At 41.8% G+C, this 24,433-nt stretch overlaps 1 protein-coding gene across 1 annotated transcript in view; it reads right to left on the reverse strand.

Annotated features, from left to right (window-relative positions):
• DCAF6 (DDB1 and CUL4 associated factor 6) overlaps window positions 1-24,433 on the reverse strand; it is a gene marked incomplete at both ends in the record, with an annotated part of 111,209 nt that overhangs the window by 56,564 nt on the left and 30,212 nt on the right. Inside the window, 6 exons of the mRNA XM_080699288.1 lie at window positions 6,458-6,718; window positions 8,168-8,287; window positions 9,850-9,943; window positions 17,772-17,986; window positions 19,191-19,326; window positions 23,035-23,148. Of these exons, the coding sequence (XP_080555414.1) occupies window positions 6,458-6,718; window positions 8,168-8,287; window positions 9,850-9,943; window positions 17,772-17,986; window positions 19,191-19,326; window positions 23,035-23,148 (940 nt within the window). The remainder of the gene's footprint in view (window positions 1-6,457; window positions 6,719-8,167; window positions 8,288-9,849; window positions 9,944-17,771; window positions 17,987-19,190; window positions 19,327-23,034; window positions 23,149-24,433) is intronic.

The raw sequence follows: 24,433 nt of genomic DNA on the forward strand, positions 1-24,433 counted from the left end.
CCCAGGGCCTTAGACATGCTAAGCAGACACTGAACTACACCCCCAGTCCCAAAGATTTTACACTGAGCATTTCTTTCTTTCCTTACTCATTTTCTCTATTTATATCAAAATAACAAATTGTAATTACAGACTATCACTTAAAGCACCTAATCTAGACACAAAATTTAAGTCACTTCAATAATTTCTATCAAATAATCATTAAAACTCAAAGTGATAAAAAAAAAATGTTAGGGGCCGGGTGTGGTAGTACATGCTTGTAATCCCAGTATTTTGGAGGCTGAGACGGGAGGATCCGAGTTCGCCAACAGCCTCAGCTACTTAGTGAGGCCTTCCACAACTCAGTGAGACCCTATTTCAAAATAAAGAATAAAAAATAGGGCTGGGGGTGTAGCTCAGAGATAGAATGCCCCTGGGTTCCATCCCGACCCGCAAAAAAAAAAAAAAAGCATTTGGAAACAACCCTTGTAATTTATTACAGGAGATCGCTTTAAAAAGTGGAAGTTACATAATCATATTCTTAGTTAAGTGTTTTTTATATTTGAATTGCCATTTACTTTATTTTTTTTTAGTTCAAGAAGCTTTACTGGATATTTTTTAACCTTTATCTGAAGAAACAGTCCAGATGAAGAGAAATAATGGGAAGTTCTGCCAAGAGGTATTTGTTGAGTACCTACTATTTATCAGGCTCTGGGGATAAATATTGATCAAAATAATTTCTACTCATGTGGAACTTATGTTCCAAGTGAAAAACAGACATCCACAAATACAAACATGTGCAAACACATACACGCGTGCACGCACACACACACAACATATGTATGTATTTGCATGTGCCTCGGGGTAACTGTATGAATTAATCCAGCAGGGTCAGGTAAGGTGGGAGGAGGTGGTAGTGGATGTTTACCCTGCACACGGTCACTATGAAAAGCTTCTCTTCTAAGGTGCCATTTGAACAAGACCTCAAGGATATGAAGGGTGACGGACCTCTAGAGGAGAGTTCCAGGTGGAGGGAGAGCAAGTGCGGATGCTGGGGGAACCCAATCCAGGTGTATTCTACTTTTTTTTGTACCGGGGATTGAACCCAGGGACATTCTACCTCTATGCTATACTCTCTCCAGCCTAATTTTGTGCTTTATTTTGAAACAGGCTCTCACTAAGTTGTTGAGGCTGCCCTCAAGCCTGCAATCCCCTTCTCTCAGCCTCTCAAGTACTGGGATTCCAGGACATGCACCACCATGTGAGGTTCAGATGTGATATAGCCATATTTCTATCTGTCCCAACCACCACAAGAGTTATTAAAGTATTTCTTAAAATATTTTTGGAATACAGTAAGAAAATGATCTATCTACTCAGTCTTATGTAGCCTGGACAAAGTAGAGCAAATAATGGATCCGAAGTGATGATTAGAGACCTCGGTGCACCATCTCTCCTGATTGTCTAATTTTGGGAGCTTACTGGAAATATTCAGAGTTAATGAAGTGGGGCTGAAACCTTAACTTAAAGACTTAAATCTAGCTAACTACATTCCACCTAGTTTATACCATCTTGAAGATAACTCAACGTTTCCTAATACTCTTCCTGTATTTTTACAGAGTATCTGTTGTTGGCTAGGACACTAACCTAGAGACCAGAGACAATATCTGTCTTTGTGAGAACATAGTCTCATGAAGAAAAATAAGTCATACATTAAAATGAGAAAAACTAATTGATAAGTACTCTTGAGAAGATAAACAGGGTAACATAAAAGAGTATACAACCTCAGGGAGAGTAGAGGGACAGGGCTGTATCAGCACAGTTCTGAAAGCCCTCTCTCAGCTAGCAGTTGAGCCATGTGATAAGATGGGAGGTAAAACCCCAGGCACAGAAGCAGAATGAAGGCTCAGCTCAGAATCAGAAGGAGATTTGGTGCATAAAACCAACAGAAAGGAGCAGCATCTAGCTCACAATGCTCACCAGAGCCTGAGAGAGTGGGGTGAGAGGACGGCCACGCGGTTCTGAGCCACAGGAAGGAGGCTGTGCTTTATCTTCTGTGGTTGTATTTCTAAATGCAACCAAATGCCTTTAAGGGGGTTTAAACAGCAAAGTTATAGAATCTGACTGAACATTTTCACATCCTTCTGGCTGCTGCGTGAAGATAACATAATGGAACAAGAGCAGATGCAGAAGTCAAAGAGGAGACAGGAAGGATGCTGAGAGGAGAGTGAATGGATGCTCGACACAGGCCTAGCAGAGCTTGCTGTCAACTGGGCATGGGCTATGACAGGAAGATCAAACAGAATAACTCCTGGGTTATTACAATAAGAAAAGGGACGGGGGCAGTAAAACTTACTAAGCCACAAGAGGACCAGCATGGAAGTGATCTGAGTCAGGAAGGGCAGGAGGCCGAACTAAGTTCTAGTTTGAATACATTAAACTTAAGATGTCTAAAGGCAACAAAAAGAACTATTAAGATAGCAACTGGACAGAGGAGTCTGGCTCAGAATATAGAACAAGAGAGCCCTAGTCTTGGCTCTCTTGTCTTCTCTACATGTGCTCTGTGCCAGGTGATTGTGTCCGCTCCTCAGAGGCAGGTTAGTCTGGTTTTATATTCTGAGCCAGACTCCTCTGTCCAGTTGCTATCTTAATAGGAAAGAAGTGAGAGGCTGCTAATTGCAGTGGGGTCCAAAATAAAAGTCTATTAAGATTATAACTGAGAAATGTCCTCTAAATCTGGCAAAATGGAGGTCACTCATGAGTTTGACCAAAGTTTCAAGGGAAAGATTTGGAACTAGATTTCAATTGGCTGATGGATAGTCAGGATAAGAAAATGAAGACTGGGTATATGATCAAGTCTTAAGGATCCTAATTATAGAAGGAGCTAAGGAGTACGGCAGTGGACAGCTGAAGGGGGGGTATGGGAAAATTAAGAGTGACTTTTTAAAAAGGACATAGAAGTATGTTGAGGCTGAAAAGGCAGCACAGTGTTGCAGGCAAAGGTGCAAAGTCCTTTAGAAGCCGCAAAGGGTCACAGCTCGCACTTGGCTGGAAGGGATGCATTCTTCCCAGATGTGTTTCTGCTTCTCTTCTATCAAAGACAATGTGAGGACAGGTGTTGGAAGACTGGGAGATTCAACAGTAGGAAAACAAGAACTTTCCCTTTTGCTGTGGCTGAACACTAACCAGCTGAGCACAAGGCCAGGGCGAGGGGGAAGTCTAAATGTAAGTTGGAAGACTTAAACATTTTTGTCTAGTTGGAAGACAGCAAGAGTGCTGTGACACACGGTGTCAGGCACCCACTGACATCTGTGGTCATGATTTTCTTCACCAATATTCATTCAATTACAGACCCAGCAAAGCAGACAAGCAGCTTCGATCACAAATGGAATTTTCCTGGCAGATTTTCACACTGTCCCTTTCCTTCAGACAAGAATGACAAAGGAGAGGCGAGGGACAGAAGGAAGACATCAACAGTTACACAGAGGGAGCCAGAGTAGGGCAAGTGCAGAATCTCAGTTCAAGACATCAACAGGAACCATGGCTCTGCGCTGACACTGAACGTACTACACCACACAATGGGCAAGGCCATGTCCATAAAGCCAGAGTCCTTGGTAAGTGCAAACAAGATTATGCAAAGAACACAGAAAATACCCAACAAAAACATTACTTTCTTATTGTTGAAACTTTGGGTCAATGGGATAATGAAAAGGCTACAATCAGAACAATTACAGACATAATCATCAGAGATAATACAGGACATCAAATCATCTTCCTCAGTAGTGATGTCTCAGACACATTGAAATATTCCAATTATCCACAGTTTAGTCAACCAAAACCTCTGTCAATAATCTCAGTTAAGAATATTTCCATACTTTCTTTAAAAATTTCATGAGCAAAGGTGCTAGGTAACATTCAAGTAGTAATCATCTGACATAATGTTTTCCATTTAAATGACGCAAATAGCTAGCCATGTATGCTGAAATGAGCTCAGCAATCTGAAATGTGGTATTAATGTCCATTATCTATGAAAAAGGTATAAAATAAATCAAGCTCCAAAATATTTAACTAGCAAATGTGTTTTAGAAACAACTGGTATTAGTTAAGATTCAATGGAACTTGTACATGGGCTTGAGAATCTTCTTGCTAAGTTTTCTTGTTTAAGAATATATCGAGCCGGGCGTGGTGGCGCACGCTTGTCATCCCCGCGCTTGGGAGGGAGACAGGAGGATCGCGCAGGTTCGAAGCCAGCCGTGCGCGCTGGCTTAGGAGACCCTGTTTCCAAATAAAAAATGTAAAAACAGGTCTGGGAGTGTAGCCCGGAGGTAGAAGGGCTTCCAGGAACCCCAGTGCCACCAAAAAAAAAAAAAAAAAAAAAAAGAAAAAAAAAAGAATATATCCAAGCCAGGTGTGGTAGTGCATGCTTGTAATCCCCGCACTTGGGAGGCAGAGACAGAAGGATTGTGCAGGTTTGAACCCAGCCTCTCTGGCTTAAGAGACCTTGTTTCCAAATAAAAATACTCCAGTGCCACCAAAAAAAAAAAAAAAAAAAAAAAAAGAACATATCCAAGAATGGTATCTTCTTGCTTTTAGCCATGCATAGTGGTACATGATTGTAATCCTAGCATTTGGGAGGCTGAGACAGGAGGATTGCTATTCACAGACAGCCTCAGTACTCAGTGAGGCCCTTTGCCACACAGTGAGACCTGTTTCAAAATAAGGAGTAAAAAAATAGGGCTAGGGTGTGGCTCATAGGTAGAATGCCCCTGGGCTCCATCCCCAGTACCGCCAAAAAAATAAAAAATAAAAAAATCTTGCTTTTAGAAATTTGCCTGCTTTGAAAAACAAACTTTTAACTCTTTCTGCCTCTATTTCACCTTCAAAATACTTGATTTTCCCTTTAGTTGAAATGTTGCATCAATTATAATGTGGAAGAACGAATTTTGTAATTCAGCTTTAGCTGATTTTATTGTGGATAAAATCTACACAGTGCTAACAGTTATATAACCAAGTCTGGCTTTAATTTCCATAGAAACTGAAAATGAATTACCCTAAATGGGATATACTAGAAAAGAATAATGCTTAATTTAAAACAGCCCATACATGGTGATCTGGCACCAGTTTCCAGAGAAGTAAGAATAGACTGACAGCTAGGCAGTGAAGCTGTTAGGAATGTTTTTATAGGTTTTAGCTTAGGCCTGCCAGCTGCATCTCTTACTAATACTTTTGATTCTATAGAAAAAATGCTGCCCTAGTAGAACCAAGAAGGAAGGAAGGAAGGGAGAGAGAGGGAGGAAGAAAGGAAGGAAAGAAGGACGGACTTGTTGGATATTATAATTACATATATATAGTTAAAATGTCAAATTACAGATATCTGTACTGAAAATGACTACTATAAATATTAGCAAATCTAATAGTTGAGAGGAAAAAAGTAAAATGTGAGAAATTTTAATACTAAGTGAAAAATCATTTTAACAGAATTCAGGAACTGATTTTTTTCATTCATATTGAGTATCAAGAATATAAGAACTTAGTAAAATAATTCCATTTCATATAAATACTGAAGAAATAATTTTTTTCCCTTCCGGTACTGGGGATGGCACTCAGGGGCATTCTACCTATGAGCCACACCCCAAGCCTTATGTTTTATTCTTTATCTTGAAACAAGATCTCACTAAGTTGCAAAGGGCCTCACTAAGTAGTTGAGGCTGTCAGAGAACAGTGATCCTCCTGTCTCAGCCTCCCAAGTACTGGGATTAGAAGTGTGAGCCACCACACCCAGATGAGAAATAATTCTTTTAGTAAAGTGTATTGTGTTGCTAAAAAGAGAGCATATCAAATCAACCATAAAAAATACTGAAAATATTCATGATTTGAGGGAAAATAATCAATATAAATTCAATAAATTTAATACAACAATGAGCTATGCTTTCACTAATTGTTTAATACAAACATACAGCCAAATGAATCTAGAGAGATATTTTATTCTATTATAGTTTATAAAATAACTTTTAAGTCAACTACATTAAACTATACCAAAACACTATCTTGGTACCTTTGTTTTTTGTTTAGTATTTTTGGTACCGGAGATAGAAGCCAGGGGCATTTTAATTATGAGCTATATCCCGGACCCCTTTTTTATTTTGAAACAGGTCTCCCTAAGTTGCCGAGGCTGGTCTAGAACCCGCAATCCTCTTGTCTTCAGCCTTTCAAGCACTACAGGCATACTCCACTGCGCCTTGCTGGTAACTGTTTTTGTTTTCATCTGTTCTGGGTAAACTGAAGACTCCTGCTATTTGTTAAGACTCATGCAAGTTGCCTACTTGAATTGTGTTTAAGTCACATGTTCACATACTGCATGTCATTTTGACCATTTATTCCACCAAGAGTTTGATGTGCTTAAATCTTTCAAAGCAGTCTATAACGTTCTCATTATCAGAAACCACCAGCTAAGAAGAGCCTACTTGAAGAGCCATGTCCTCACCAGATTGATGCTGAGTGTGGTGTCCAGAGGCCTCAGCAGACTGCCTTTGCTCGCTGTCTGGAGAAGACAGCAAGGAAGCAGAAAAAGGGCTTTCTGTGGATGATGACGGCACGTGGGCCTGAGCAGACGCTGCAGAGGCTGCAGAAGGCTGGAGCAGCTGTTCAGATGGAGCATCTATCTCCATTGCAGTTTCTCCCACTTCCAAGTCAGGACTTGATGGAACTGTAGGTAGAGTTGAACCATCTGACTGACTTGTTCCACCTTCAAGAAACACAGCAATGCAAATCCAGATTGTAAATGCTTTAAAAAACTAAAGAGCCGGGTGTGGTGGCACACGCTTGTAATCCCCGCACTTGGGAGGCGGAGACAGGAGGATCGCAGAGGTTCAAGCCAGCCTTGCTGGCTTAAGAGACCCTGTTTCTAAATTAAAATATAAAATAGGTCTGGGAGTATATCCCGGACCAAAATAAAATTAAAGAGATATTCAGAACACATATATATGCTCATGTGCGATTATACTCACAAATTTATAATTTCAGCTTATCAATAAGAGCCACTGGTAGCTGGGCATGGTGGCGCATGCTTGTAATCCCAACATTTGGGAGGCTGAGACAGAAGGATCATGGTTCTCGGACAGCCTCAGCTACTTAGTGAGGCCCTTTGCGACTCAGACCCTGTTTCAAAATAAAGAATAAAGCCAGGCATGGTGGGACACACTTGCAATCCCAGTATTTGGGAGGCTGAGACAGGAGGATCACAGGTTCGTGGCCAGACTCAGCTACTTAGTGAGGCCTTCTGCAATTTAGTGAGACCCTGCTTCAAAGTAAAGAATAAAAAATAGGGCCGGGTATGTAGCTTGGAGGTCGAATGCCCCTAGGCTCAATCCCCAGCACCCATTCAAAAACAAAAACAAAATAAAGAATAATAACTAAGGCTGAGAGTATAGCTAGGAGGTAGAATGCTCCTGGATTCAATCCCAGTACTGCCAAAAAAAAAAAAAAAAAAAGCCACTGGTGACTTGGTCCACGTGACCAAATGGGCTAATCAGGAGAGGTTAAAAAAAAGTATCTACAACACATTCTTGTTAAAACAATCAACCCTTCCAATGAACCTGTTCACCTCTATAATTCTATATATTTACATTCTCTAAATACATTTAAAAGGGCTTAAGAGCTGGGCATGGTGGTGCATAGCTGTAATCCTAGTACTTGGGAAGTTAAGACAGGAGGACTGCAGGCTCAAGGATAAGTAAGACTTATCAACCTAGTAAGATCTTGTTTTTATTTTTTATTTATTTATTTTTTTTGTGTGTGGTACTGGGGTGGAACCCAGAGGCTTTCTACCTCCGGGCTACACTCCCAGATCTATTTTATATTTTATTTGGAAACAGAGTCTCACTAAGTTGCTGAGAGCCTCGCTAAGTAGCTGAGGCTGGCTTCGAACCTGTTCCATTCTCCTGTCAGCCTCCCAAGAGCTGGGATTACATGCGTGCACCACCATGCCTGGCAAGACCCTGTTTAAAAAAAAAAAAAAAAACTAGGTCTGAGGGTATAGCCTGGAGGCAGAGAGCCCCTGGATTCACTCGCCGACCACACACACACACACACACACACACACACACACACACACACACACACACACACACACACGACTTCCAAATGGGGAGAGGGTCTGTGCGAGCTCCCTGACGAGCCTGTTAAGAGCCGTTACCTCTGGTTCGAGGTCTTCCTCGTCCTCTGTTGCTCTGTGCAACCTCACTGGCCTCCTCAAACCATCGCGATAACATGTCGGACATCCTCTGCATCAGGGACACGTTGGGGCTTTGCTCCCCTGTCATAACATGAATCGCATCAGTGAATTGAGGAACAAGTCAGGATGTTCATACAAGTGCAAAAACCTAGATTTTGAAGGGCTTTAAAATGTAAGCAATTACAAAATTACTTTTTTTTATTTTTTGGCGGTACTGGGGTTCCTGGAAGCCCCTCTATCTCCGAACTACACTCCCAGACCTATTTTTTTTAATATTTTTATTTGGAAACAGGATCTCTAAGACAGCGCGGCTGGCTTCGAACCTGCGCGATCCTCCTGTCTCCGCCTCCCATGTGCGGGGATTACAAGCGTGCGCCACCACACCCGGCTAGCAATTACAAAATTAACGTGTCCACATAAATTATATCAATGTATAAACATCCATTAAAATCCTCATTGCATTTTATAGTAATTATAGCAGATTTCCACATGTAAGGTAAGATCATTGTTGATTTGAAGGAAGAAAAAGAATGAGGAAGAGATATAATACTTTCTGGTCTTAGTAATTTCAAGTGTCTGGAATTTTCTAAGTGCTCACTTCTTCATCTCTGCCTATTCATAGCACCTTCACATCTCTGCGCTCTCTCCACCTCTCCACGGCTAGAGTGCCCACACAGAGGCCTCAAGAATCCAAGTTGGACAGATCTTTAAAAAATTATTTTCCCAGCCAGGCGTCGTGGCCCATGCTTGTAATCCCAGTACTTGAGAGGCTGAGACAGGAGGATTGCCCAAGTTCGAAGTCAGCCTCAGCTACTTAGTGAGGCTCTCAGAAACTTAGTGAGACTCTGTTTCCAAATAAAATATAAAATAGGTCTGGGAGTATATCCCAGAGGTAGAAAGCCTCTGGGTTCCATCCCCAGTACCATACACACACACACACACACACACACACACACACACACTCACAAATTCCCTTTTACTAGAGCATCAGCATCAAACACAGAAATAATCACTTTCAGTTTTAGCATAAATTTACCTAAAACTAAATTTTTTATCACTTATACCAGATATTTAAAAATTAGCTGAAACCAGGAAGTATTTTGTCTCTTCCCTTACTCTTTTTCCTCCTTCAAATAAGTAAATCTTTTCTTAAGGGCATTTTAAAACTGAGAGCCAATTAAAAAAATACAAGTACTCCATTCTACAATCCTGTAATTTAAAATGTAAGTCAGGAGTTGTGGCACATGCCTGTAATCTCAGTACCTGGGAGGCTGAGAAAGGAGGATCATGGTTCATGGACAGCCTCAGCTACTTAGTGAGGCCCTCCACAACTTATTGAGACCCTGTTTCTAAAAAAGTATCAAAAACAGGGCTGGAGTTGTAGCCCAGAGGTAGAATGCCCTTGGGTTCCATCCCCAATACAATCAATCAATCAATTAAAAAAAAAAGCACATACTTATCTATTGACTCCTAGGCATTCCACTTCTAGAAATTCACCCTAAGATATACTTACATAAGCATACCAAGATATATATAAAAGGATGGTCACTGTAGCATCATTTATAATAGTGAAAAATGGAAACAAGTTACGTATTAATTCTTGAACACCATGTACCAAAAGAAGCTGGCCAAAATATAGTTACCATCTCGTTCTCGTTCACTCTCGGGCCTTGCTCTGGGTCCAGTATCTGACCAATCACCTCGAAGTCTCAAACGCTTAACTGGAGGCTGTCGTAACTACAGGAGAAGAAGAGATTCTCTATCAGGCTAAAAGAAAACTCATTTGCTCTCCATCCCCTGTGCTGGGGATTGAACCCACTTGTACAAACTAGGCAGGTGCTCTAGCTCTGAGCTACCGCCTAGCCCTCAACTTGCAAAGCATACTTCAAGTCTGAAAGATGACTTCCATCTCCCTCTTTATTGAGCATGCAAATGAAATGCTAGATCAAAATGAGACACTGACCCAAGCTTCATCAGCCTTTTGCAGCGCCCTGGTGGCAAAGGTCTACTGATGCTACAGGAACTATCTTCAACCCACAATCGGAGTGCAGCTTGGAAGCCCAGTCCCCGTGATCGCTGAACCTACCTCTGCAGCCAGCAAGAGCACGGGGCGCCTCCACCTGCTCTGACTGCGAGGTGGACGGGCCAGGGGAAGCGCCTGCAATGGGGCCACGGGCTTCAACGGACTCTCTAGCTGCCCGCAGCACGAGGCTCCGCCCTCACCACTCTCCTCAAACGTCCTACTCCAGCGTGCTGCCCTCATTTCTAGCTAATAACTTTTCCTCCTACTCCAGAGATGACATCTATAGAAAAGATATCAATTTTCCAGCTGAATTCTCCAACTTTTTATCTCTAAGTCAATTTCTTATAACTCTTCTCAAGGTGTATCATTTATTCTGCGTAAGCTTAATCTCTATCTGTGCTTTTTATTTTTCTATCTTCGATTCCTCAAGCCTTGCTTCGATAGCTAGCTATTCTCTGTACTACCTGGACCTATCCTTGCCTCTCTCAAAGTTCTCGTTTTGAATATATATAAAATATTCCCTCAGTTCACTATAATCAGTGCTTCCTTTCTTCCTCCCCTCCCTACCTCCATTCCTCCCTCTCTTTCTTTCTTTCTTTTTTTGTGGCACTGAGTAATGAGCCCAGGGAACTCTACCTCAGTGCTATACCCCAGCCCTATTTTATTATTTATTTTAAAAGTCTCGCCAGGTTGATGAGACTCTCACTACTGGCTGAGGCTGTCCTCACACCTGTGATCCTCCTGCCTCAGCCTCCCAAGCACAATGCTTCAAGTTCCATTCACACTGCAGCACCTATCAGTATTTCATTCTTTTATGGGTAATGTTCCACTTCATTGACATATCTCACTGTGTTTATCCATTCATCAGTTGATAAGACACTGAATTGTTTCCACTTACTGGAAATCAAAAAGTGACACATTTTCAATTTCCTTGAGGAAAAATACAGAAATAAATTATGGGCCACAGGACAACTTATGTTTACCTATGTTCACCTTCTGAGGAGCTGCCAAGCTCTTTCAAAGCAGCTGCCCCATTTTACATCCCCCCAGCCATGACTGGGGCTCCTCTCTCCTGTGCCCTGTAGTCATCCTAATGGGTGCCCTGGGCGCCCCGCTGCACTCTGACCTGCACCCCCCTCATCACCAGTGATGCTGCGCACCTGCATGCACGTGACCACCTGCGCTGCTCTTCTGAGAAAAAACGATTTAAATCCTTTACCAATTTTTTCCATTTAGAAATTTTTAATGTTTAATTGCAAAATTCTTCATATATTCATACTATCCTCTAATCACATATAATTTACAAATATTCCTACCATCCTGTGGGTAACCACCTTTATTTTTTTTTTTTAAATAACATTCAAAGGTTGGGTGTGTAGCTCAGTGTACAGCACTTGCAGAGCATGTGTGAGACTCTGGTTCAATCGTCAGCACCAAAAAGAAGAAAAAACATCATTGATTCTTTCCCTTCCTCACAAGAGGTTTTCCTCAAAAGCTGTAAATTAAAAATTTACAACTTTAGTTGTAAATTTTCTGACTTCTGGAAACTTATCAAGGAATGATAAGAATGAGGAAAAAATGTATAATATCTTAGCAAAAAAGAAAGAAAACAAAACCCCATAAATTCCATATTATATACAAGTATGGCAGAGAGCAACTGAAAATAGCAAACTACACGGGAAGCCAAAGGTACAACTAAAACAGACAAAGAGGCGTGGCAACTGCCCAAACCTCACACAACTAATTATCTCCAAAACAGGACCTCACCTCTTGTAAGAACTGTATTTAGAATAATGGATCCTACTTCATGGTTATGAAAGACACATTGTTATATTATGCAAGCAAAGAACTGGTGCTGTAATGACAGCCATTACTTCTAGAACAAGACCTTCAGGTTTGGTTCAGGTGCAGGGGCCGGGGCTGAACCCAGAGCCCTGCACATGCTAAGCAAGTGGTCTAGAACCGAGCACATCCCTAGCGCCCCTGGCCTTTTGAGTAGGTGAAATATCTAGTCAAGAATACTGAAAATGGAAGGTGGCATGGTGATGCATGCTCCTAAGCCCAGCATTTAGGAGACTAAGATGGAGGGTTTGTGGCCAGCCTCAGCTACTTAGTGAGGCCCTCTGCAGCTTAGTGAGCTCCTGTTTCAAAATAAAGAATAAAAAATAGTACTGGAGATGTAGCCCAAAGGTAGAATGCCCCTAGGTTTAAATTCAATACTGAAAAAACAAGACCTGAAAACAGTACAGCATTCATTCAGTCAACTAATACTTTTTTGAGCAGTTGTGTGTGTGTGTGTGTGTGTGTGTGTGTGTGTGTGTGTGTGTGTGTGTGTGTGTTTTACTGGGACTTAACCCAAGGGCATTCTAACTCCAAGGTATACCCCCACACCTATTTTACTTTTATTGAAAAACAGGGTCTTACTAGGTTGATGAGAGTTTTGCTACTTCTGAGGCTGTCCTTGAACCTGTGATCCTCCTGTCTCAGCCTCTCAAGTACTAGGATTACAGGTGTGCTTTTTTTTTTTTTCTGTATTGGGGATGGAACCCAGGGGTATTCTAACCCCGAGCTACATCCCCACCCCTATTTTTATTCTTAATTTGGAAACCAGGTCTCACTGAGTTGCAAAGGGCTCACTAAGCAGTAGCTGAGGCTGGCGGCGAACCGCGATTCTCCTGTCTCAGCCTCCCGAATGCTGAGATTTGTACGAGCGTGTGCCACCGTGCCCAGCCAACAGGTGTGCTTTTGGGCACCTTCATGTATGATTATTTTTTAAAATACCATTGTACTATCATTTAAAAAGTCTCATTGGTGCACACAGTACAGTCTAATGGAGCAGATTAAACATGCAAAGGAGAAACACACACAGAAAGTGGTGAATGGTATCGGAGGAAAGGGAATAGCGAATAGGCTCCAGAGAGTTAAAGGTAACAGTTTTACATGGTGTGGCAGCCTTTACCAAAAAGATATTAGCAAAGATGTGAACATGCAGGGAATAAGAAATCCAGGTTTCGGTGAGAAATGTTTCTCAGGCCCAGAAACTGCCAAAGCCCAAGGCAGTGGCCTGTGCGAGTTAGTAGGAGATGGGGGAGAGCACAGGAGCAGAGCAGAGTGGCCTGGTTGGGGCGTTGCGGGGCCTGGCTTTGCGCTGAGGCCAAGAGGCCACCAGGGTGCTGAGCAGCAGCAGGGTAGCCTCCATGTTAGGGCTTCTGACTCCGAGTGTAGGAGGCACTGCGGGGCCTGGCTTCGCGCTGGGGAGGGAGGCCTCCAGGGTGCCGAGCAGCAGGGCAGCGTGACTGGCCCTGCTTCCAAGAGTTACCGCTGCTGTGCAGCTAGGGCCCTACAGAGCCACGTGGAGAGGGCCACATGGGGTCGCCAGGGAGCCACGCCAGTGCCGCCACAGGGCGGGAGCGCCGTCAGAGGGACTGAAGTCAGAGCTGGGCACATATTACGAGATGCGCTACAGAGACCAGGTGAAGGACAGAACGGAGTCATCAAAGTTCAGTGAGGGGCTGGGCACATGAGAAAATGTCACAAAGATGGGAGAAGACAAATGTAAAAAAAAATGAGAAACGCTCAGAAACTGAACAGGAGTATATAAAAGAAGGGGAGGAATATGTAAAATATTAAAAGACAAGGAAATAAGAGGTCCCCACAAATCAAGAAAATACACAAATATATGGAAACATAGGAAAAATTCAAGTAATAAACATTCATGCATTAAAGCGCTCTTCAAGCTCTACTGCTGCTCTCAATCACAATCAGTGGTTCTCTCCTTTGTTCTACTTATATGGATCGTAGTACTTGTATTTGGTGTAGGACTCCTATAATCCCAGAACTTGGGAGGCTGAGGCGGGAGGATCACAAGTTCAAGGCCAGTGTACAGTAATTTAACAAAACCCAGTTTCTAAATTTAAAATAAAATTTGAGCCAGGCGTTGTGGTGCACCCTTGTAATCCCAGCATTCAGGAAGTGGAAACTGGAGGATCGCAGTTCACGGACCTCAGCTACTTAGTGAGGCCCTTTGCAGCTAACTCAGTGAGACCCTATTTCAAAAAATAAAAAACTAAAAAATGGGGCTGGGGGTGTAGCTCAATGGTAAAATGCCCCTGGGTTCCACCCCCAGTACCATACACACACACACACACACACACACACACACACACACACACAAATCAAAATTGAAAGGGCTGGGGTATGGGTCTGGATTCAGTTACCAGTACCTCCCCCCCCAAACACACACTTTGGTGCATTAAGAACAGCTGGCCTAAACACTATGGTCAAGGTTTTAATATCTAACACTAAAAGAAAGAAGTATGAAAATTAAGAGGAAGATACATTAATTTCTTCTACGTATACCTCTTAATTGGTCTATTATAAGCATGGTACAATTTTATTTGCAATTATTATGAAATTTTATTCCAATTTTAGAATTACTTTTCTTATTTTAGTTAATTCAAAAAATACTAGGCGGGTGTGGTGATGCATGCGTGTAATCCCCTCACTTGCGCTTGGGAGGCGGAGACAGGAGGATGGTGCAGGTTCTTAAGAGGCCCTGTTTCCAAATAAAAAGTATAAACTAGGTCTGGGAGTGTAGCCCGGAGGTAGAAGGGCTTCCAGGAACCCAGTGCCACCAAAAAAAGAATATTAAGAAAAACATGCTGGGGGAGGAAGTGCTCATGACTCAGCACGGCCACTCTGATTGCACAAGATCTTCTGGCCAAGGGCTGGACGGCGGCAAGGCTGGCGGCTCACAGATAACGTCTGGACTCTTCCAGCTTCCACTACCTGTGAGGCTCAAAGTTTAACCGTAACTTCACTCACCGTATCATGGGAAATGACACCGCAACAACAAAATGACACAGCAGATTTCAGGTTTTCACTCGACCAATAAACTCATCATTTCACCCACCTTCTCTGTTCGTTGCTTAATTCATTTAAGTGCATTTCTGCATTTAAAAATTTAATGGATTTATAAAGTAATCCTAATCTTTCTAATCGTACAAATTGTAACTGAATTTAGTTTTATACTGCATAGGAATTACAAAATTATTATTATCCTTTTAACAGTGTCCATTTATAGGCACTGAGCCAATATCAAAGTCACTAATAAATAATAAAAATCAACGGTTAGAACCAGGCATGGCGGCAGTTTTGCTTGTAATCCCAGCATTTGGAAGGCTAAGACAGGAGGATCATGGTTCGAGGACAGCCTCAGCTACTTAGTGAGGCCCTTTGTAACGCAGTGAGACTCTGTTTCAAAATAAATAATAAAAAATAGGGCTGGGGTACGTGTAGCTGGGAAGTAAAATGCCCTGGGTTCCATCCCCAGTACCACCCACACAAACAAACAAACAAAATGAATGGCTAAATTCAAAAGATACATACAGATCAAAGTATAAAGAGTGGACAGTGGACACAGATCAGACATAATAAAAGGAAAAAGCGGAAGTAAAAATAACATGTTAGGAAAAGATGCTTAACAGGTTAAAGCAAACGTTGTTTTCTATAGCTGGATACTGTCGAAAATGCATCATTGGCAGGCACGGTAGCGCGCGCCTACGATCCCAGTACCTGGAGGCTGATAGGAGGATCACAGGTTTAAGAGCAGTCTCAGGAACGTAGCAATACCGTTTCAGAATAAAAAGGGCAGAACGCCCCTGGGTTCCACCCCAGTACTCCCCCAAATCATTACTTCTCATTTTCTACTTTATTAAATAAGAAACCGTTAGCTCCTGTATAGTCACTTTAGTGACAGGAAATCAATTCATTCACCTACTTTTAAATATACATGCACACTTAACTTTTCCCTACTTTCTCATATTTATTTTGTAAAATATAACTAGGAATAACACTGTATGTCAGTGGTTCTTAACTGAAAGAAGCACAGCTGGGAGTGGACCGTGTCCACACACGAGCAGCAGCCGCACTGAGAAACTTCCAGCGGTACAGGTGCACGACAGACCGTCTCCAAGTTTGACAGCAAATTTTATTTTCTGTGCGTGCGCTCACGCTTGTGTGTGTGCGTGTGCGTGTGTGTTACCGGGAACTGAACGCAGGGTTAAACCTGTGATCCTCCTGTCTCAGTTCCAAGTGCTGGGTTTACAGAAATGCACCACCAGGCCTGACATGTTCTATTCTTTTAATCTCCCTGTCTCAAGTGTGAGAACTGATGTCTACTGTTGCTGTGCATCTATAGAGTTGGGAAAAACATTTTGCTATTAAGTATTCTCACTTAAAAATAGCTCATGAAGCTGGGAGTGGTGGCAAATGTCTTAATCCCAGTACTTGAGAGATCCAAGGAAAGCCTTAGCAGCAACACAAGAAAATTGGGGTGTAGCTCAAAGGTAGAATGTCCCTGCCTCCCAGCACATGCATGCAGATGCAAACTCTCTCTCTCTCTCACTACAAAATAGCTCACGACACCTTTTTCTAAAGCCTTCTTCTCATTTACTAGCCTCTGTTCTTTTTTTTTTTTTTTTTCTTTGCCATACTGGGGATGGAACCCAGGGGCATTCTACCTCCTAGCTCCATGCCTAGCCCTATTTTTTAGTCCATTTATTTATTTATTTGGTGGTACTGGAGTGGAACCCAGGGGCTTTTCTACCTCCAGGCTGCACTCCCAGACCTATTTTATACTTTATTTGGAAACAGGGTCTCACTAAGTTGCTGAGAGCCTAACTAGCTTTAAACCTGTGTGATCCTCCTGTTTCAGCCTCCCAAGCTCTGGGATTACAAGCGTGCGCCACCACTCCTGGCTAGTCCTTTACTTTTTGAAACAGGGTCTCACTGAGTTGCAAAGGGCCTCGCTAGGTAGCTGAGGCTCTCCAGGTACCATGATCCTCCAGTCTCCGCCTCCGGAATGCTGGGATTACAAGCATGTGCCACCATGCCCAATCCGCCTGTTCTTTCATGTGTTTTGTGTCCTTGGTTCCCTAAAGCATAAATGCCTTGAGAATTAATGCATTTATTTATTTACTTGGTGTTTAGGTCCACAAAGTCATCAAATGAATGGTGTATGTGTGTGTGTGTGTGTGTGTAAAACTGGGGTAGAATCCGGGACATTCTGCTACCAAGCTACATCCTCAGTCCTTCCATCCATCCATCCTTCCTTCCTTCCTTCCTTCCTTCCTTCCTTCCTTCCTTCCTTCCTTTTTCGCAGTACCAGGGATGGAACTCAGGGGCATTGAACCTCCGAGCTACACCCCCAGCCCTATTTTTAAGTCTTTTTAGTTTTGAAACAGGGTCTCGCTGAGGGCCTCGCTAAGTAGCTGAGGCTGTCAGCGAACTGCAATTCTCTAGTCTCCCGCCTCCTGAATGCTGGGATTACGAACGTGAGCCACCACACCCAGCCTAATTCTTTATTTTGAAACAGGGTCTAAGTTGTGGAGGGCCTCACTAAGCAGCTGAGGCTGACTACGAACCTGAGATCCTCCTGTCTCAGCCTCCCAAGTACTGGAATTATAAGCATGTGCCACCACACCCAGCTCAAATGAATGTTTTCTTACTTGAACAAAGAACATGGTTTTGAGTAAGACTTACCTCTTCTCGTCTCTCTTCTGCAGAAGGAGTCTTAAGTTCTCGTGCCGTATCATCTTTTGGATCAAAGAGATATATGTAATCTGAAGAGTAACTAACAAGAATCTCCTGGCCATCTTCACTGTAACACAGAGACGTCACTCTGCAGGACTTATTATTAAGATGGGAAGGGATGAAACGGGCAAGCATCCCAGTTGTCCCACGGCCTGCATAATTCCCTAAGTAAGAAACAGAAAATTATCAGTGACAGTTTAACGAGGCCCACCAGACGTGATGCAGGCTGTAACCTCACAGGTGCCCACACCTCTGTGCCCACTGCGTCTTCCCCCATCAGGTGCCACCACTTTCCTCTTGATTCAAAGACTGCACCAAAAGCCTCATCCCCTACAATTCTTATCTACCTGGAACCTCAGAACGTGGTCTTATTCGGAAAGAGGGTCTTTGTGGACGTGAATTAGTAAGACAAGGTCATCCTGGATTAAGGTGGGCCCTAAATTCAGCATGACTAGTGTCCTAAGAAGAGGGAAATGTGGGCCCAGCCCCAGAGGAGAGCAGCTTGTAAAAATGCAAACAGACACTTGAGAGACGCTTCTAACCACGCGACGCCAGGGTCGACAGGTCCCACCAAATCTAAGGAAGCACGGAGCAGATTCTCCAGCAGAAACCAATGAGGAGAAATCTTCATTTCGGATGTTTAGCTTCCAGAAATGTGAGAGAATAAATTACTGTTGTTTTAAGAGGCCCATTTTGTGGTGATCTGGTATGACCGTCCTGGAAAAGTCATGTTCCAAGTGTTATAATATTTTATGTGTATGGTACTGGGGATTAAACTGTAAAATTATCACCCCGATAGAACCTTTAATACTTGTTGAAGTGCTTTTTTTCTTTTGGTGGTACTGGGGTTTCTGGAAGCCCTTCTACCTCTGGGCTACACTCCCAGACCCATTTTATATTTTTATTTGGAAACAGGGTCTCTTAAGCCAGCATAGCTCGCTTCGAACCTGTGCCATCCTCCTGTCTTCGCCTCCCAAGCGTGGGGATTACAAGCGTGCGCCACCACGCCCGGCTTGAAGTGCTTTTTTAAAGACAATGATCTATATTATTTATACATATTACATTTCTCCAAATTTTATAACAAACAAAATATTTTTTTTTTGTGGTACTGGGGTTCCTGGAAGCCCTTCTTCCTCCGGGCTACACTCCCAGACCTATTTTTACATTTTTATTTTGGAAACAGGGTCTCCTAAGCCAGAGTGCACGGCTGGCTTCGAACCTGCGCGATCCTCCTGTCTCTGCCTCCCAAGCGCGGGGATTACAAGCGTGAACCACCACGCCCAGCAAACAAAATACTTTAATGAAAAATGTCATAAAGATTTATTATTTGAATTGACAGGCTCCCTATTTTCTCTACTATCTCCGTACCTGTAGCTCTGGTGCCCAGCATTCGCCGATCATATATGCGGACTGAGCTGTCAGAACAACCAACAGCAAGATGGTATGGTGCTGGTGGGCAAATAGCTACCGATGTGGCAGCACGTCGACAGTTAATTAAAATATCCTGTAAGAGACAGCACAATGAATGATAAGAAACTAACCTTTCTCAGAATTTCTAATTAACTCAGTAAGACAAAAAAGGATCAACTATATGGTTTTAATAAATTATTTTAGATCTCTATTAAAAATCTTTTCTAACACATTCAGCTTGTAGGTAACCAAACTAAATAGTCAATACTCCTTCTTACTAATCCATACTCTAAATAAAATAGCCACTTTCTTTATATTTGCTATACAACTCCAAAATTGATTTTTAATGCAATTATTATTTTATATTTTCCTTAATAACCAATTAAATTAAGAATAAAGAGGAATACTAAACCCAGAGATTTAAAAAAACAATATCTGAATAATATACACTATATCCTGAAGAGGAAAAATGAAATTTAGCCCAAATATAAAACACTGAGCATTTATTCCAGATCATCAGCAGCTGCGAAAAGAACAAAGGAAATTATACTGCCACAACTTAAACCTTTGCAAGACCAGCTACACTTCATGCATAATAGTACAAAATGCCGGCTAAATATTCCTATACTTACGAATAACAAACATTTCCAGGAATGATAAAAATCCACGCACTGCTTACGTAATGGACCACGGGCTCACTAGGTCATCAGTGCCACTTAGAAATGCCTGCTACTGTTACTGGTTCGCATGGCAATAAAGGTGGAGGTGTAATCTACCTTTGTCTATGACAAGTATTAATAGCTACATGATAAAATATCACACTAATGTTTAACTATCAACCATTGCTACTAAAATACAACAAAAAAGTGGGGCATGGTGCCACATGCACATAATCCCAGTACTTGGGAAGCTGAAATAGGACGACTTCAGGTTGGAGGGCAATCCCAGCAACACAGTAAGACTCTTAGCAACCTATTAAGACCCTGTATCAAAAATGATTTTCAAACTTTATAAAGTTTTAATGGGCAAAATATTTATCCTTCCCAGTCTTAAAGTAGTACACAGATACCCACAACCCTCCAACAGACAGACCTTAGTATAAAGTCATTACTTACTTCTACAGAAGTTTCAAAAACATGAGAGCAATCCTGCAGAGACACACCCTTAAGGCACACTGTTGATCCCATGTTATTTTATCTAATGACTCTAGCTCTTTTTTTTTTCTTCAGTACAGCCATGTCTTTAAATTAATTGACCGTTATTTACGGATTAACTTCAGAATATTCTTTTTCTTTTTTCCTTTTGTGTGTGTGTGTGTGGTACTGGGGGTGGAACCCAGGGGCTTTCTACCTCTGGGCTACACTCCCAGACCTATTTTACACTTTATTTGGAAACGGGGTCTCACTAAGTTGCTGAGAGCCTCACTAACTAGCTGAGGCTGGCTTCGAACCTGCACCATCCTTCTGTCTCAGCCTCCCAAGTGCTGGGTTTACAATGGCACGCCACCACACCTGTCAGAATATTATTCTTATAGCACAGAATTTAATTACCAATTCCTTTCATAATTCTAAGTTTTTAGTAGTTAAGAATTAACTAGTTACCAGTTTTCTTTATATTCTGCCACTATTCACTCATATATGCATGTACAGTTTTTTTTCTTCTTTTTTTTTTGTGGTGGTACTGGGGTTCCTGGAAACCCTTCTACTTCCGGGCTACACTCCCAGACCCATTTTTTATACTTTTTTGATTTGGAAACAGGGTCTCTTAAGCCAGCATGACTGGCTTCGAACCTGCGCAATCCTCCTGTCTCTGCCTCCCAAGCGTGGGGATTACAAGCGTGCACCACCATGCCCGGCTGCATGTACAGTTTTATTAAGGAAAGAATCCTTCTACTTCTTGACCTTGCACTGTTATTTTTATGAGGATTTTATTTAGAAAAGTACAGCTAGCTGGGCATGGTGGCACACACTTGTAATCCCAGTGTTTGGGAAGCTGAGACAGGAGGATCACACAGGTTCAAAGCTAGCCTCAGCTACTTAGTGAGGCTCTCAGCACCTTAGTGAGACCCTGTTTCCAAATAAAGTATAAAATAGGTCTGGGAGTATAGCCTGGAAGTAGAAAAGGCCCTGGGTTCCAACCCCAGTACCACCAAAAAAAAAAAAAAAAAAAAAAAAAAAAAAAATACAGCTACATTCTCCTACACTGTTGATTTTACAGATTAAAAAAAACTTGGAATAATGAATTTTAGTACCAAGCGTTTATTAAGAAACAGCGATAAGCTGGGTGTGACAGCACATGCCTGTAATTCCAGTACTTGGGAGGCAAAGATGACAAGTTCAATCCTCTTTCAAAAAAAAACAAAAAAAACAAAAAAACTTTTAAGAAGGGCTAGAGGTGCATCTCAGTGGTAGAGTGCCCCTGGGTTCAAAACCTAGTGTCACACACACACACACACACACACACACACACACACACACACACACACACAGAAAACAGGTAGAGCAAATGTTCCCATTAGCATTTGTGTATGTATGTATACACATACATATGTAAGTAAAATATAAAAACTGAAAAAATATACTCAATTTCTACCTTTTGCATCCTGTTTTCTGTTTCAAATATATAAAATAATATTTTTATCCCTGAAGAATGGTAACTGGTTTAATCAGCAAGCACTTAACCTGATTACTAGTAATTCTTATTTTTGTTTTTACCACCTTTAGTAAAAATAAACGGAGGAAGACTTTCTTATTTCATTTACTACCTCCAGATGACCTAGGGCTCAGAGAGCAAGACAGCAGGAGACCCTGCCTGACATGCGCAAGGTTGCTGGTTCAACCCCCAGTATTACTGCACGGCAAAAAGCCAAGGACAAGCCACTGTGCTCTGCTCTAAGTAAACCGTGACAACAAGAACACCTGGAGTCAGTGGTGTGGGTCAAAAGGCCTAAGTGATTCCTCAGGCCTTCTGCTTTAAAAACAAGCATTTAAAAGTAAAATATTAGCCGCGCGTGGTGGCGCACGCTTGTAATCCCCGCGCTTGGGAGGTGGAGACAGGAGGATCGTGCTGGCTTAAGAGACCTGTTTAAAAAAAAAAAAAAAAAAAAAGACACCAAGGGAAAAGGTTTTATCACTATTCTGGTAATCCAAAATTATTTCTATGAGTAAATGAGATAAATTCTCAAGTTTTTATAACAAGCTTTTATAAATTTTTATATTTTTTTTTGTGGTACTGGAAGTGGAACCCAGGAGCTTTCAACCTCTGGACTATATTCCCAGACCCATTTTATGTTTTATTTGCAAATAGGGTCTCACCAAGTAGCTGAGGCTGGCTTCAAACCTGTGCAATCCTCTTGTCTCAGCCTCCCAAGTTCTGGGATTACAAGCATGCACCACCATGCCCAGTTTTTTTGCTTTTTTTTTTGTTTGTTTTTTGCTGTTACTGGAGATGAAACCCAGGGGCATTCTACCTCTGAGCTACACCCCAGCATTCTATTTTATTCTTTATTTTGAAACAGGGTCTCACTGAGTTGCAAAAGGCCTCACTAAGTAGCTGGGGCTGTTCGTGAACCACGATCCTCCTATCTTAGCTTCCCAAATGCTGGGATTACAAGCGTGTGCTACCATACCCAGCAAAACATAAGCTTTAATTAATTAAAATATAAGTTTTAATTTTTAAAATTTTATGATTAAAGAAATATTTAAAAATTCTCCCCAAATCTTATCACCCCAAAATAACCAAGTCCAAGCGTAATTACAGGCATAATTTTTCTAGATCATTTGTCCACAAAAGGAACGCTTACGTCTTTGCAGTCTTCTCTTGTGCAGCTCGTTTTGATGCGTGTGTCAAACCACCTGACAGTTCCATCTTCTCCACAAGAGAGGAACGTGTAAGGGTCATTTGGTACGGTCATAACCTGAAGATGGAAATGAAAGCGGGGAGAACCCTGCTGAGCACTGAGGCAGATGTCTCTGAAGCACACACTACTGCCTCTGGAAATGACTAAGGTGAAAGCAGTAACAGACGTCCACTGCAATTACTGGTGATTTACCCACACCAGGATGCAAAACAGAAAGACACAGATATACACGGGAACTGCTGAATATATGACTCACTGCTTTGAAATTACAATGCGACTTAGAGAAAGAAACACTTCACAACACAGTTTGTTCAAACTATGTTTTCTGTAGGTGAATTTATCACTGCATTATAAATATATGATAAAATGTTCTTCTCTGGTGTTTAAAAGACTGTGGAATGCTGAAATTATTGAGGCAGATAAACTGAACTCTTAAAAGAATCTCAAATGGTGGTGACAGTTGAAATAACATAAATGTATTTAAAGATACTGAACTATACACTCAAAAAATGGTTAGAATAACAAATTTGATGTTATATACATTTCACCACAATAATATTTTTTTTAAATTAGAGTATTTTAAATGTTCCTAGTGAGGCATGGTGACGCATCCTTGTAATCCCAGCATTTAGGAGGCTGAAACAGGAGGATCGCAGTTCACAGACAGCCTTAACTACTTAGTGAGGTCCTCTGCCACCTCAGAGAGACCGTGTTTCAAAATAAAGAATAAAAAATAGGGCTGAGGGTGTAGTTCAGAGGTAGAATGCCCCCGAGTTCCATCCCCTGTACCGGAAAAAAAAAAAATGTTCCTATAACCACTTCTAGCAATTACAATATCATTAATTCATCCTCCATGACCCTGCTTGAAAAATTTCCCTCACTTTTCTCAAAAGTAGACATTCCCAACTTTGAGTACTTAGCATTTCCATATATGGAAGGTATGTTCCCATATTTTAAACACTGTATCCAGAACAAAAAACAACAACAACAAAACACTAAGCTCATTAATCATCAATGAGACAAATTAACAACAAGGAAATACCACAAAGTGCCACCAGGGCGGCTAAAATAAGACTCATAGTCTCTGTTGGCGTGTGTATGGGGCCGCTGGAACAGTCACTAAGAGTGTGTTCTCTAGGTGTGCAGAATGGTGCCCTCACAATGGGATCCATGTGTCAGCATCAAAGGCTGATCACGCGCCTCCCGTAACCCAGCAATCCCAGGGAAGACAGAGGCCGACCTATGGCCTAGATGTACTAGAATGTTCCGGTGACACTGCTCATATCAGTCCTAAACCTGAAATACAAATATCCAGCCACTGAATGGGAAGAGAAATGGTAAT

Source organism: Muscardinus avellanarius (genome assembly GCF_963383645.1).
Source record: "Muscardinus avellanarius genome assembly, chromosome: 7".
Taxonomy (NCBI): Eukaryota; Metazoa; Chordata; class Mammalia; order Rodentia; family Gliridae; genus Muscardinus; species Muscardinus avellanarius.